The following is a 14665-nucleotide window of genomic DNA, read 5'->3' as shown; positions in this document are numbered from 1 at the left end:
CCGAGCAGAGAGCCCAGAACGTTCCGTAGTTGACGTGGAAATATGCGAAAAGGTCGCCTGAGTCCTCTTGTCATTACGATAGTCTTGCCTTGCCTTGGATAAAACGACCAGGAGAACGAGCCGTGTTACCCAGTTGCTGTCCTGAGTTCTACCTGTGTCGTGCTGGCTTTGCCTTTCTCTTTTTGAAGAGAATCGCCCCTGCAGGCGCTGCGTCCTGCCCTGGCTCTGGAGCTGCAGGGCCGGATCCGCCCTCGTCGCCGTCGCCGTCTTCTTCCTCCTTTTTTATCTTGATGGACGCTGTCTTCGCTTCGTCTTGTTCCCCTGGACCAACTGTAGCTGGTGTGCCTTCTTGCTGTCCCTCCTCTGGCTTCTCTGTGTCGTTGCTACCGCCCTCCTTCTCTTTTCTTTCCTCGTTTTCTTCCTCTTTTTTTACAGTCTCTGCATCCTTTTTTATTGATATTGTCGGCGTCTTCAACACGCTAGTGAGCAGGTTGTCCAGGTCCCCATCGCAGCCGGGCATGGTTTTCGAGTCACGCCCCCATTGTCGCGGTCGCTTGAAGAGGCCCTGGACGGCGGCATCAAGATCCAGTCCAGAATTCCCACCAGTGCCACTGGTTCCTCCTCCACCGCCCATATCCTCCGCATCGTCCCCGTCGTTGTCCGCGTCCCCATCCCTTCTCCTCTTGCGAACACCAATTGCCCGGGCCCCTGCTGATGAGGCACTGCCTGGAGTGGTATCGACAATTCGCGTTGTCGTTACCGTCCAGTCGCCCGCCATGGCTAGCTCTCCTCGAAATGCGTCGGGAATGCTGACGCCCAGCTCTGCCAGTTGCTCTAGTTGCGCGTGTGGTGCTGTTGCCGCTGTCTCTGCTGCCGCTGTCCTGGGGGTCGCCTGTAGTGGTCGGGCAGACTGACGCAAAGGACCCAGCTTATCGCCACTGTCATCGACTATTCCGTTCAAGCGTGCCACCTCGCGGCGTGCCCGCTCCTGCTCCCGCTCTTGCTTGTCGTGGTCGCGATGGAGGTCGCGCAGAGCGCGCCGCACGGCGGATTGATGTTTGCCGGTAGCCTCATGATTAGCGCGGCCAAACTTCGTGTCGGTGACGTATACGGAACAGTTTTTGCACCAGTACTTGGGCGTAGACTTCCAGTAGTCGGCCATCTGAATTATAGCAGGGTTTCCGTAAGGTATTTTCACAGGTTGGTTGTCATGACAGAAGTTCAAAATAGAGCTTGGAGCAATCGGGCAAATGAATTTCCGCTCGATTACTAATCGGCAGGAAGACCGAAATTCTTCAGGTTTGGAGATACTTTTAGAAACATGAGGTTTGCTCACCAAACCCTTCGAGCATAGCTCTTGATTTGACTCTGCTTTATCCGATTGTCATTTTCGGAGAATCCGGGTCATCAACGCTCGTCATAAATGGATAATGGGGGCGATCCTGGGCCCTTGAAGCAATTTCAACTGGTGTAATCAAGTGTTTTGCTTGGAGAAGGGAAAGTCCTCAATAAGAGATATGGCGTTCCCAGTTACTACATACGTTTGAACACGGTTATTTCTACCTTCGTAACGTCTCTAGCATTACTGCGCTTTCACACATAACTCTTCGGGTCAAGTTTCCCTAATCTAACCTGATATGCTTGTGTCCTGCAAGAAACCCCCAAAACTAAAATGCAAACCCTATCCGTTGAACCCATCAAAACTGTTTCCCTTGAATTCCCTGGCGTTTAAACATACCCATTTTTCGTACCGACTTTGGCTCCTCTGGCTTTCCATGATCATACAGTTAGTGGTGGGTCTCCATCACAATGTATGTCAGGCTATCAATGGCGTTGTCACCATTCACAGAGACACAAATGCACCGAGCAAACCGATGGCCACAATGGCAAACGAGCTCACACTAATCCGAAGAGAGTCGCTTGTGACAGCGGTAGTTGATGCCGTAGCCGCACTAGTAGTCGTGCCGGCAGTTGTACCAGAGGCAGCAGTAGATGCCTTTGAAGAAATCTTGCTGGACACGAACGTGCCGTTGGCCGATGCCGATGGTGTCAGGGAAGCAGTGTACGAGTTGTTGGCAGTGGTAGTGCCAACGGCAGTAGTGGTACCCGCAACAACGGGGGTAGTGACCGCAGCATAAGTGGTTTCCTCGGCGACACTAGTGGTCTCCTCGGTGGTATAACCAGTCTCTTCGGGAGTGGAAGTGGTCTCCACGGGGGTGGCAGTGGTCTCTTCAGGGGTAGCACTGGTCTCAGCAGTCTCAGTGGTCTCAGCAGAAGCCGGCGTAGTGGTCGCGGAAGCGACCACAGTCGTGGCTGCGGTTGCGGGTGTGGTGACCTGGATCTGGCCATCAGAGTATTGGCTGATGGGCACCGCAGTGGCTTCTGCCGTGGTCGTAATCGCCGCGCACGGGGTGGTCTGGACCTGAGCCTGGCCTGGAAAAGGGTAATCAGCAAAAGCACATGACTGGTAGCAGAGTCGTGGGGGTGTTGAACTCATCACAAAACATACCGTCGGTAATCTGGCAAAGAGGAACTCCAACAGTGGTTGTGATAACCTGAGCCTGTCCATCCGAGATGGACTTGACAACGGTAGTGGTAATTTGAGAAGTGGCGACAACCTGGCCGTCGCTACTCTCACTGGCCTCACTGTCTGAACTGCCATCGCAGGGTAGGACAATCAGCTGAATCTCGCTGCACTGGGCAGCCCAGTCACGGTCGTAGAGGTTCCAGAAGCTACCCGACGCGCATTCCCAGAACGTGGTGGTAGCGCCCAGTGCCAGCGACTCGTTGTTACAGACGGAAAAGCCTGCCGTGTAGATAGCACCATCCTGTGGCGGGTCGTCGAACTGGAACTGGTAGTTGGAGGCAATGTAACCAGTCCGGTTCTTGGAATCAATTAGGACACCATCAGCCAGGCTCACGAGGAGGATTCCATCGGCGCCGCAAGACGTGGAGGTGCGCTTCTGAGAATAGTTAGACTCTGTCCAGTAGAGATTCACTTGAAGGAGAGAAATGGCATATATCAAAGGGTGTTGGGGAGTTGTGTTGACGACATACCTTGACCTTGAGATCACGCTTGTCGTAGGACACGGCGCTGACAGAAAGCTCGAACTCGCCAGAGAAATCCTTGCTGCAGCCAGATGGATATGAGCCCGTTGGTGCGATGATGTCGGTGACTGCGTCAGCGAGAACTATGCTGATGAGCGAGATGATAACTGCTGACGACTTCATTGTGTCTGAGCTGTTTGCAAAGATGTTGTGTGGATGCTGAACGATTATTGCTAATAATGTTTCGGCTGAGCGACAGTAGTGACTGGGAATCCTGAAGTATCAAAAAAACGAAGAGAGACTTTGTTGTAAAAGGAAGAAGGATGAGGTAGAAAAAGCGAGCGTTTCCAGACGAGAGAGATACGAATAGCCAATGTTGTGGCCAATATGGCAGACAGCGAAAGTAAGAGAGGTAGGAAGAAAGGAGAACAGAGAAGGGTGGCAGGAGGGAAAGAGCGGATGGAGGGGGCTTGATATACAAGTATGGCTGTGGTGGTGATGACTTTGTCTCTACACTTGTGAAAATGGAGCAGCGCAAGTTGGAAGTGGGGACGGGGTTGGGTATGGAAAAAGGTTGGCAGTCATGAACAATTATGTCAACACCGGGGTGTGAAAATCTGGAAGGCTGGTGCCGTTTTCGGCCAGATTCCTGTCGAGCAGGAGCAAGGAGGGCAAAAAGGGAAAGAGAAAGCGGGTTGTCCTGTTGGCGCTTTCCCTTCAAGAGCATGTCTCCGGGCCATTGTAAGTCCTTAAAAAGCCAGTCAAGCTGAAGGTGTGAGGAGTGACATGCTGTGGGTACGTAAGATACTTGTAACACCAGCCTGCCAGCTGCAGAAACAACAAATCACTTGTTCTCGACAGGCCCGTCCTTTCCTCTCCCTTGTCGCTCTTGCTGCTGCTGTTCTGGTCTGACGTCGTCGATGAGGCAGGAGCGCCTACGATAGGTCAACAGGGTTGACATGCCCATAATAGTGTGCTTCGGCATATCCAACTAGCGGGATGCCAGGGCCAGGGGGGGGGAAGGGGTGCACGGGCTTTCAGTCTCCACCAGCCGGACGCTGTGATCCTACGAATAAATGGTACGAGCAATATGCAATTGCAAGATTCGCACTCAGCATGTAAGATACGTATCCCCGTAGACCAGCAACGAGCCGTTCTCTGGCCTTTGACGCGTGGCTGGAAGTACGACGCCATTATACTAAGAAGCACTAGGCAAGCGAGCAATCGGGCAGTCGCAACCCCAACGGCGAGAATACGTGTTCGAACGCCACCCAACCTGCGATTGAGATTGGCATCTCCGAGAACGGTCGTGGCTGGCTCACTTCTCCTGCCTCCTACATAGTACTTCTATCTCGCTCTTTCAGTAACAACGGAAACCATTCAGTAGCATTGTTTTAGCGGTTTCATCGCCATCTGGTCGACAGCTCTGCACATTTTTGCCTTCTTCCCCTCCCCGCTCTGTTTCGTTGGCCAGTTTCAGGGATAAACACACTACGAGACTAGCCTAGCGTCTCGGCCAGGTCCAGTCACTCAGGTACGTAGTCTGGGTGGCGATCTCGCTCAATTTGGTTGTAGTTGGCCGTAGCCCGCGGCGCCGCTGTGGCCACAAAACGTGACATCTCCAATAGGGTCTTCTCCCTGGGAGGGAGGAGGTGCTGAGAGAAAAGGGGATGAGCTCCCTCCGGCAGGAGGCGAATACAATATTTTGACCTAAGCAGCTTGTATCCACAGCACAGCCCGTCTAAGCACCTTCTCGATTGTGTTTTTAATACCATCCTTTTACTCCCACATGTTCTACTTTTCTGTGCTGGTAGGCTTTAGGTGGGGTACGTTCGCCTATCCGATCCGTCCTCAAAAATCGAAGGAACATCCTGATAGCTCGACACTTCCTCCCCGAACGCAACCCCCAGGGTGACCCCCCTGTTCTAGTCATTCAAATCCCTCTTTTTAGCCCCACCCGTGACGTCGACGATTATGTGTCGCTGCACGACAGAAGAAGAAACGAAAACTGGTGAACAGAACAGGATTAAACGGAAGGGTCATGATTTGCGGTGTGCCTTTTTCTTAGGTTCCCCCCTTATATGTAACTTCGGGAAAAAAAAACGCAGGAGGTCTAATACCACAAACCTGCCAAAGTTAATTGAGGCCAGAAGAATGAAAGAGCATTGAGTTCACGGCACCGTAAGAATTCGTCCTTGCCCTGGTCAAAGTCCATTCCAGTCCACACCTTCAGTGAAAGCCTCCTCCTTGTTTTCCTGCAGCCATCCTACCTCCACTAAAATCTATATGACGCGTTTAGATCTAGAGAATCGCAGTATTGCGAGTTCTCCGTGTGTGGAGGAGGTTGGTAGCCGTCCTGCTTACGGAGTATGCTCATGTGATAAAAGTTGGAACGGTGGGGACAGCCCTCCACTTGCGGCTGGCCAGACGTCAAAAGATCGCAGTTACATTTGTCCTTTGACTGTCCTACATAAAGCACAAACGTATTGGTGAGGGGAGAACTTTTACGTAACCGATCGACAGACAATTCGGCTGCAAGAGCTGGTGGCCGACGACTTACGTTTTGTTCTACCTATGTATCGTCAAGCATATTCATCAGTTGATGGATTTTACAAATCCTGAATCTACGCAAAAATGGGCTTACCCGGCACACCCCACAGCCTGAGCTTAGCTCATACAGACTTGAGCGGCACGTTTCTAGATTGGCCAGTTGAGAAGCTTGCATGTAGTCAAACTACCGAAAAGCCGATCTACGCCTGGCTCATTGCTCTGTCGACAGCCGTTGATAACTAGACAGTAAAAAACAGACCCCTTCAATTTGTGCAAGCATGGCCTTTGCATGTTCAATTTATGTAAAGCATACGGTCAGGATACACATTTTTCAGACCAGGTGGACAACCTTTGGATGTCCCCAGGACTCACCCTCTGACTCTGAGGGTCCAGATTGCTTACTCTCCAGTCCCGAACTGTCGTCGTATCCCAGTCATTGTGTACCTTCTCAGGAATCGTTGCAGCTGGCTGTTGCGGTATCGTAAAGTTGGACTGTCAGACTAGCCTTAATACTTGCAGTCTATAACGCCAAAAAATACAGAGCGGTCGCAGTGGTCAGCATGTTTGAGATGCTCTGTATTGTTGCCTTCTTCCGTGAGAGAGGACAACTGTAAGCTGCTCGCCTCCACAATGTGAGATATTCGCCGCGACGCTGGACTAGAATTTACCTGGGAGCAGCAGTTGTGTCCAAAATCCGTCCTGCAATACTGAAAGTACTTGTAAGATACGAGGGGCCTTCCATTTGCTTTTCATCTCAAGGCATCAGTTAGTTTGCATGAAATTCAGGACGTCATGCAACGCAGAGGCGCACTTGCTCCTTCTCGAAAGACCTCACAGTAGCTGTTTGACGGGCACGATAAATGTGAGATGAGATGGAGAAATACGAACATGCAGCTATGGCCTTGTATATATCGTACACTTTTATTCCCGTAAATACTGCTTATCCTACTACTCTTCGTCTCCCATATAACTGCGTCACGATGCAACAAAATCAAAATTCAAAAGTTTGCCTCCCTTCACTGTTGGTAGTACTGCTGCTGTTGCTGCTGCTGCACGGGTACCGCTCCAGAATAGTATAACGGGTCTGGCTGGCCTTGAACAGTGCCTGCCTGGACGGGTGTATGTGAAGCTGTCGGATAGCCCTGCAAGATGGGGGTCTGGCTCGGTGCATAAATTGGAGGAGCTGAGTTCTGACTGGTATCATATTCTTGAGGAGCAAGTGTCTGGCCGGTAGTTGAAAAGGTATGGGACGGGTAGCTACCATACGCCTGCTGCTGCTGTTGAGCGGTAGTATTGCTGTAGCTGTTGTAAGCTTGTGTCGGCTGGCTGTCCTGCTGGTAGAGCATCGGCTGGCTCTGGACCTTCATCTCAACCGGACCACCCTCGACGCCGCCGTGGAGGCGGCTGGCATTGCTTCGACGATACAAGCGCACAGTGTGGGCAAGATATGCAAACGTGGCGATGAAGAGTAGCCTGTGTAGTTAGCAGGGGAGTCCGTAATAACAGAGCGAGATGTGATCAAGGAGGACGTACATCTCCAAAGCAGAGAGGCCAGCAATGACACTCATCGAGGCCCTCCCGACCGGGCCAGCCACGGCACCATCACGCCTCACCACGCTGCTGCTTCTGTCTCGCTTTTCCACGACACAGTGGCCGGAATTGAACGTGCTTCCATCGTCGTAACATTCCGTGTCGACGGCGTAGATGAAGGTAGCGCGCAGGGCCGCATTAGCCGCCATTGATGACAGCCAGAAGATGATCATGAGTAGGTCGAGCGCCAGGATGGCCCAGCAGTTGTAACCCGCCCGGCAGCCGGACACCTTCTCGGTCAAGACCGCATAGAGGACGATGGCGAGGGTGAAGATACTCTGTATCGAACGAGTTAGTTAATGCCAGTACAACGTAGTCTGGCCATGGCCAGTAAGACCAGCTTCCTATACGTACACAGACAAGCGAGAAGGCGTACGCACTGAGCACCAGCCCGTGCATCAAGTAGACAGAGAGGCCCAAGATGATAATGGCAAAGAACAAAGAGAAGCCACGCGCCACGAGGATGCCGACATGCGAAGGGAAAACGAGAAATGAACCTGAGGGGCCCTCTGGCATATTGCCTGCTGGCGTCGCGTAGGAGACGGCTGATACCTTGGTCGCCATGGTGTGTGTATCAAGTCTTGTAGCTGTATGTTTTGTACCAGATGGAACTGTGCTAAGGTACTGAATGGTGATCAAGGTTATGTTATTGATCCCCTTCGATATCGGGTGGCCGACTAAGAACAGCTACAAGCCAAAGCTTTACGAAATAAAAAAAGCGAGGAGTAGGGGGAGTAACATTGGAGTGCGGCCCGTGGCCTTATCTTTAAATCCCTGGGTCTTGGGACCTTAAACCACTGCATCTGAAGAAAACGCCTATTCTCTTTGTTTAGACGTTTGTATTCGCCAAGACGCCATGGTGAGACGCCACGCCCTGTTTGTCCTATGCAGGCGATAGGCTGGACCACCAACGGTTTGAATGACCTAAGCGCCCAGAATTCAGCCTCGACGTTGACAAAAGGCACGTGCAGATAAACAGGTGCTACATAGTACGTCTGGCACGATACTTGCCAGTAAGTGCTATTCAGTGGTATTTCCTGCCGAGCACCGTTTTCTTGTGAACGCAATGCTGGAAAAGCACGGCAAAAATTCTTGATCATGTCCCTTTAGGATCACGCAATGAAATAGTGCCAAGACCTTACGAGGGTCCAGGCGGGCCTCTCCACCGAGCGCAACTATGCTTGTTTTACTCTTAAAATCAGCCGCACTACAGGGGTAGAGAAGGCGGAGTATCGTATCTTATTCTGCGGCCGGGGTGCATACATAGTATAAGGTATGTGCTTGTAGTAGTGACCACTCGTGTCGCAAGGCGATCTTGATGAGATCAGATGAACCGGAATGAAATCAAAACAATACGAATCCTAAGCTGTTACGTCAAGCTTTCCCCAACTTTCCCCAACGGACACAGGTTTCAAATAGAATACCGCGAGGTTTGAACACTTCCTAGACCTGATTTCACCGAAGCTTGGCTTGCTTCAGTTGGACTCGCCGTTAACTAGCCTAGGAAAGGAGGCTGTGCTCTAATATATGCAGATGCTTGCCGGACACGGGAAAACAAGGCGTATTTGGGTGAAACGTACTCCGTAGACATCGGTGGAAATGAGTACTCTTTCTGCTCTTCGTATTTCGTATTGGGGAGGCCCTGGACTTGCTGTCAGTAAGCTTCCCCAGTGACCCACCTTGACATCGCTGTTTCGGGGAATCTGTTACTCCGGGAGCTAAAGATCCAGTATACATACGATTACAGCGCCAAACTCAAAAACTATTAACGGCTTATCCACTAACCTCAACGGCTGTTAAACGGGCAAATCAGAATTTGAATTCAAATTTGGATGTGCACTGCTCCAGACGTCTACAACCGCATGCACTGACGCATTTTCAAGCACCACTATCTAGAATGTAAGTTTGGGGCTAGCTGCAGGACTGGCTTATGCTCGATATCCGCACACTTATACAGTCACGACAAGCCAAAAAGGTCTAAGCCTTATGTGCTTATGGATGCGTCCGATATCAACGGAGCATTTCTAAGCCAACAACTCGAACATCTGGCACATGCACGAACTCGATGTCTTCTGCAATCCCATTTACGATCACCAGATGCACATCCCTTCTTTAGGCTAACCTCTTATGTGTTCCTCTTACAATAATTAGCTCCATCGAGGTTGAAAGAAAATGCCTTTCACATGTCGTCGTCTGAGATATTGCCCCCACGGAGTCTTGCAGCCATGGACGTGAGCCGCGGCGTGTCAGCACTCACAAGTGAACTCACCCATACAGCCTCGCCGTCTTCTCGCGTTCCAAATGCTTCGCTATTCATCTGTCGGCACCGCTTTGTTATTCCACCCAGGAGTACCGGCTCGCTGTTTAAATACATGGTTTCGTAGTTTCCAGCGAGCACGTGGAGTCTTTCATGGAAAGTGGATATGTGGCTGTAGCCCGCTTGTCGAAGAAAGCGCGTGATACCCAGCTGGTGAATGGGACTCTCGGCAAACCGACGCAGCCCAACCATTTTTAAAAAAATGTGAAATATAGAGCAATGTTGCATGGGACTCCCGTTCTCCGCCGCGGAAGTAGCCTGCAACTAACAGGCCATATTGGTTCCCCTGCCCCCCAGAATCGCTGTCTCCTCGGTCTCTGTTGAGGGCGCCGATCAGAGCTTGAAAGTGGCTGGCCGTTTCTCTGGCGCCAGGTGAAAGTATGCCTAGGGGATGGTTGAAGCGTACACCAAAGTGGAAAACCACCAGGGGCTGTGCTGCTGGTATCGACCCCGACCCATAGAAGCCAACTCCCGACAGGGGTAATTGTGCGGTTGTTCGGCCAGGAACGATGCCTGAGATAGAGACATTTGGCTTTCTTGTAAAAAATCCATTGAGCCAGTGTGGCCAGAGCAAGGTTCCATGGCCAAGGGACAAAATATACACTGTCCAGCATCCCCTTTACTGCCACGAGAGTCTCCTTTACGGGCTCAATCAGGAACTTACCTTCCATCTGTAACCCTAGAAATCGTGAACTTTGCGTCTCCACAGCCAGTGATGGTGGCCGACTTGAAACCGAGTTTCGGTCGGACTGTCATTTCCTTGTCCCATATTTTTTCCGTGCTTTACTTTTTCTAGTCATTGTAGCTGTGAAGAGTCTAGCTCTTTGCTATGTAGCACCGTTGCAAAACGCGAGAAAACGATATAAGTAAGTCTGGTTTCTTTATCCGTTCCAGTTCTAATCTAGATGAACTATTGGAAGCATGTCATAGTATGAAGAATTCACTGTTTTGCCTCTGAATATGCCCCCCGCCGACTGCTACTGGAAGGAAGGTAGGTGCGGTTGTCTAAAATGCAGGCACGATACGGAGTACATAGTTGATTTCGCTTGTGCTCCCTTGTGCCGTCCTCCCAAACTGGTCACTTTATATCAGCCAAGTGCATGCTCTTCTTGAAACATGATTAAATGTCGCCTGCTTGATAGCAACCTTTATGAAAATGATAGTGTTCTATCGAAATTCTTCTGGGACTACTCCTTATGACTATGATTTCGGTGCATGCTATCAGTAAGAACTGAAGCATTCACTCACTAGTCAGAATGGTTGTGGAACTAAATCAGTGGGAAGGACTGTTTGCCAGATTTTGGCAAGAGCGACGCTCAAGCATTGGTCAGCAAATCGACAGAACCTTACAATTTCTTTGCACGTTTGCCGCATGTCAACATCATCAAATCCTCCAGGAAACAAGACATCTTCAGCTGTCCCGGGAATTCGACCAACCAAATAGAGAACATGAGCATGATAGCCAACACAGCGATTAAACATCACACGGGAAGCGAAAACGACACTTTTTGTATGTACCGTGGCCAAAATGCAGCCACAAACTGATGCTAAATGAAGAAGATATACAGGTCGAGAGCAGCAAGCCAACACACTAATACACCTCAAGCACATAGCGGCCGTCCTCCTTGAGCCGGTCGATCTCCTTGTGCGGATCCACCTTGCGGCCATTGGCCTTGGCTTCGGTGGCGATGGCCTCCATCAGCACGTCTGTGAGATCAGGCACAGGCCACGTGGGACCACACAGGTAAAAAGAGCCCTCCTCCTGAATGTACGACTTGACAACGGCATCCATACTTTGGCGCATGCGGTCCTGGATATAGATCTTCTGTGGCTGATCGCGCGAAAAGGCGGCGCCGAGCAGAGTGATGACACCAGCATCGACATAAGCCTCCCACTCTTCGCCATACAGGTACTCCTCGCGCTGGTGCCGGCTGCCGAGGAACAGCAGGATGGAACCGATATCCTCGCCCTGCGCCTTCTGCATCGCACGGTACTGCACAAACGCACGGAAAGGAGCTAGACCGGTGCCTAGGCCAGCCATGATCAGCGGCGTCTTGGCGCTCGTCGGCAGCTTCATCACCGACGGCTTGACCGACACGGTAACCTTGGCACCCACCGGCAGCTCTGACAGGTAGTGTGACGCCTGGCCATAGCGCTTGCGGCCGCGTGAGTCCACCCAGTCGACCACCACGATCATCAGCGCCACGGCCGTCGGCGTCACTGCTTGGGCTGACGCGATACTATACTCACGACGCTTCAGCGGCGACACGATGCGGAGCAGGTCCGCCACAGACGGATGAGCCGACTGGAACTCCTGCAGCACATCGACATACGTCAATGTGTCCTCGTCCGACCGCTTCTTAAACTCGTCTGCGCCGTCCTTGCTGCCGAGCGCCAACAGACGCGTCTTCTCGGCGTCGTCGGTCGCAAACTCGGCCAGCGCCTCGTAGAAGCGCTTTGGCGGCTTGCCCAGGATGTCGACGTTCTGCAGCAGCGCCTGATACACGGTCCGAGTCTCCAGCACCGCCGTGTCTTCGCGCGACGGCACCAGCACCAATTCATCGCCAGGCACACCATAAAAGTCGATAAACTCCTGCACGCCTGTCGGGTCGTTGTCTGCGTGCACGCCCAGCGCCTCGCCGATCTCGTACTTGACACCCGAATCGCCCAGGTCGAACTCGATGTGAAAGATGTTGCGCTCATACGACGCCGGCGTCAGACGACGGTTCTCTTTGACCGTGACCGTTGCCGTCTTGACCGTCAGGTCAGGGCGCAGGTCCGACTTGGTACCATACGCCTCCTTGAAGGCCAGGCCCTTGGCTGCCAGCTGCCAGTTGCTGGCCTCGACGGCCGTCTCTGGCTCCTCCTTGGTGATAGCGCCAAAGCTGGTCGGCTTGATCGACTCCACGAGCGTCGGAACCACATAGTCGGCAGGCACCTCCGACCACGACTCGGGGTAGGCCAGCGGCTGGAGGACCTTGTCCAGCACATCAGCAGAAGACTGGGCGGCCAGGGCGTCGTTAAAAGTCGACGACAGGCGCACGAGGTCTTCCGCTACAATAGCACGGCTCACCAGCTTGAAGAAGGCCTGCTCCAGAAGGATCTTGGCATCCTGGTCGGCAGTGTCAAGGACGAAAACCTCGAGCTTCTTCTCCAGAAAATCCTTGCGAACGCCAGCCGGAAGGCGCTTCTCGACGTCTTCTGGCTTGTAGCTGGGCAGCCGCAGAAGGAGCGTCGAGCTAGGCTTCGCACTTGTCAACACGTCTACTTCCTTTAGCAGCTTCTCATCGCCTACGACGGTGATGTCAGCCTGCTCAATGGCAAACGGCGTGTTCAGCGCCTTAGCTGAGCTGCGGATATCGGTGCGCACCACGCCTCCCTGAATAAGGTTGTCGTTGACGGTGTGGACCGACACATGGACCGTGGGCTGTGCTGCAAGCACACTGGAAACAACCGAGGCAGACTCGGCGGCCGGCGAGTCGTCCACGTCCCAGAACGTGTACTGCTGAGCCTGGACCGGCTCAAGAGCGACAGCCGGAAGCGAGCTCTCCACTCCGGCCTTCCCGGACAGCGTCTGCACAACTGAGGCAAAAAAATTGGGAGTTGGCACATCGGCAGCCGCGTATTTGACATCAGAGACGGTAGGGGTCTGGGTCCACCGGTGAGAAAAGGTCACGGCAGCCAAAACGTCCGCATACAGAGCGGACTGCACACTAGTCTCGTTGACGGCCGTCTCGTTCTGCACCTGGCCCAGAACTGCGATGCGGCGCACCGAAGGGGGCAGGATGCTCAGGAACGCCTCCTCGATGAAGGGCCGGTATATCCGCACGTTGACGGCACCAATCTTGTGGCCATGTGCAGCAAGGCGAGACACTGTCTGGGCGGCCAGCTGAGCTTCGACGCTGCCAAAAGCAACGATGACAGCCTCAGCCTCGCTATGGCCGTGATATTCGAATGGCTGGTAGGCTGTGCCCAGTTCGGTGTTGAAGGCCTGCAGCAGCTCGAGAACCTTCCCGGCGCTGTCGAGCCGCTTGCTGACAGGCGACTCGTGCTTGGACAGGCGGTCAAAGGCCTGGGCGATATGTTCCGAGCTGAGCGCGTCTGTGACCTTGACAGTCTCGCGCGACATGCGGAGACCGTCGTAGACGTGCAGCGTGGGCAGCACCTTGGCAGCCAGAGTAGCAAACAGCGCCATGTGCTGGGCCTCTGCAGCCGAGGAGCTCGCTACCAGGCCGAGTCCCAGATCCTCTGCCAGCTGCAGCGGCGTGCCATAGTCACTGACAAGGCCTTCTTGGGCAGCATAGTCGAGGGCTGCGATGTGGCCGACAAAAGGGCTCGCCACATCGTAGAGAAGCGAGAGCTGGTCCAGCGACGAGCGGAGCAGACGCAGGCTGGACGAGGGCGCAACAAGCGACTGCGGGAAGTGGCGCTTGCTCAGGTCAAAATCCTTGGAAAAGAGGTAGCCGAGAGCAAAGGCACCGGCACCAGTGCGAGTCTGTAGCGGAATGACAGAGGTGGCATAGCCGTGGACGTTCTGCTCCTGCTGAGCCTCCCAGTTGCGGGCAGCAACGTCCAGGTCGACGGAGTCGGGCGAGTAGCTGAAGATCTTGTCCGAGAGCTTGTAGGCAACCTGCTGGACGAGCAGCTGGGCCGTGGCATAAATCGGGCCCGAAATGGACGAGAGAGTGGTCGAGGAGATCGTCTTGAGGTCCTTGGCAGGTGCCTGCTGTGCAAATGGCACAGGGCTGCCTGTCGTTTCGTCGTGCTTAAGCTGCATCTTGCTGAGGGAAACAGACAGAAATTTTGACTTTCGGAAGCAGTGAATCTCAGTACTGGACTCAGAGTTGTCTCAAGGCGATGTGAACCGTCGGAGGTGGCGGCAGGCAGACAGAATCAGGCCAGAACAACACAATGCAGTGCGGGAAGAAATATTGCGGAACGAAGCAGTTGTGAAAGAAGGAACCCTCAATACAACAGAAAATTTAGCTCCAGCGGAGCAAAAGCAGCCGGCCTCATGGCCACATTGGCCCTGGGCTGTCACCTACAAGCTCTTTCAGAGGCAAAATTGATATCGATCACGCAATTCGCCTAGTCCGAACAAAGGCTAGCGCATATCTGTACCCCGGCATCTCGGTATTCGGGGATACTGCGTAGCCATCT

The 14665-nt window shown here is 53.0% G+C and overlaps 4 protein-coding genes across 4 annotated transcripts; all 4 read right to left on the bottom strand.

Annotated features, from left to right (window-relative positions):
* Positions 1 to 148: 148 nt before the first annotated feature.
* Positions 149 to 1162, bottom strand: CMQ_4127 (formin-binding protein; the record flags this gene model as incomplete). The annotated part of the gene is made up of 1 exon (XM_014320065.1): positions 149 to 1162. The coding sequence occupies one exon, from the start codon at positions 1160 to 1162 to the stop codon at positions 149 to 151; it is 1014 nt and encodes a 337-aa protein (XP_014175540.1).
* Positions 1163 to 1843: 681 nt separating this feature from the next.
* Positions 1844 to 3231, bottom strand: CMQ_4012 (covalently-linked cell wall protein; the record flags this gene model as incomplete). The annotated part of the gene is made up of 3 exons (XM_014319950.1): positions 1844 to 2433; positions 2510 to 2963; positions 3058 to 3231. The coding sequence occupies 3 exons, from the start codon at positions 3229 to 3231 to the stop codon at positions 1844 to 1846; spliced, it is 1218 nt and encodes a 405-aa protein (XP_014175425.1).
* A 3383-nt stretch (positions 3232 to 6614) lies between these two features.
* On the bottom strand, positions 6615 to 7752 carry CMQ_3342 (uncharacterized protein; the record flags this gene model as incomplete). The annotated part of the gene is made up of 3 exons (XM_014319280.1): positions 6615 to 7071; positions 7132 to 7466; positions 7543 to 7752. 3 exons carry the CDS (start codon positions 7750 to 7752, stop codon positions 6615 to 6617), a joined length of 1002 nt encoding a protein of 333 aa, XP_014174755.1.
* Positions 7753 to 11096: 3344 nt separating this feature from the next.
* Positions 11097 to 14282, bottom strand: CMQ_3996 (assimilatory sulfite reductase; the record flags this gene model as incomplete). The annotated part of the gene is made up of 1 exon (XM_014319934.1): positions 11097 to 14282. The coding sequence occupies one exon, from the start codon at positions 14280 to 14282 to the stop codon at positions 11097 to 11099; it is 3186 nt and encodes a 1061-aa protein (XP_014175409.1).
* Between the last annotated feature and the right edge of the window lie 383 nt (positions 14283 to 14665).

The sequence above is a fragment of the Grosmannia clavigera genome, assembly GCF_000143105.1.
Source record: "Grosmannia clavigera kw1407 unplaced genomic scaffold GCSC_113, whole genome shotgun sequence".
NCBI classification, from domain to species: Eukaryota; Fungi; Ascomycota; class Sordariomycetes; order Ophiostomatales; family Ophiostomataceae; genus Leptographium; species Leptographium clavigerum.
Note: the sequence above shows the minus strand (reverse complement) of the source record. Positions and strands in the feature narration are given on the sequence as shown.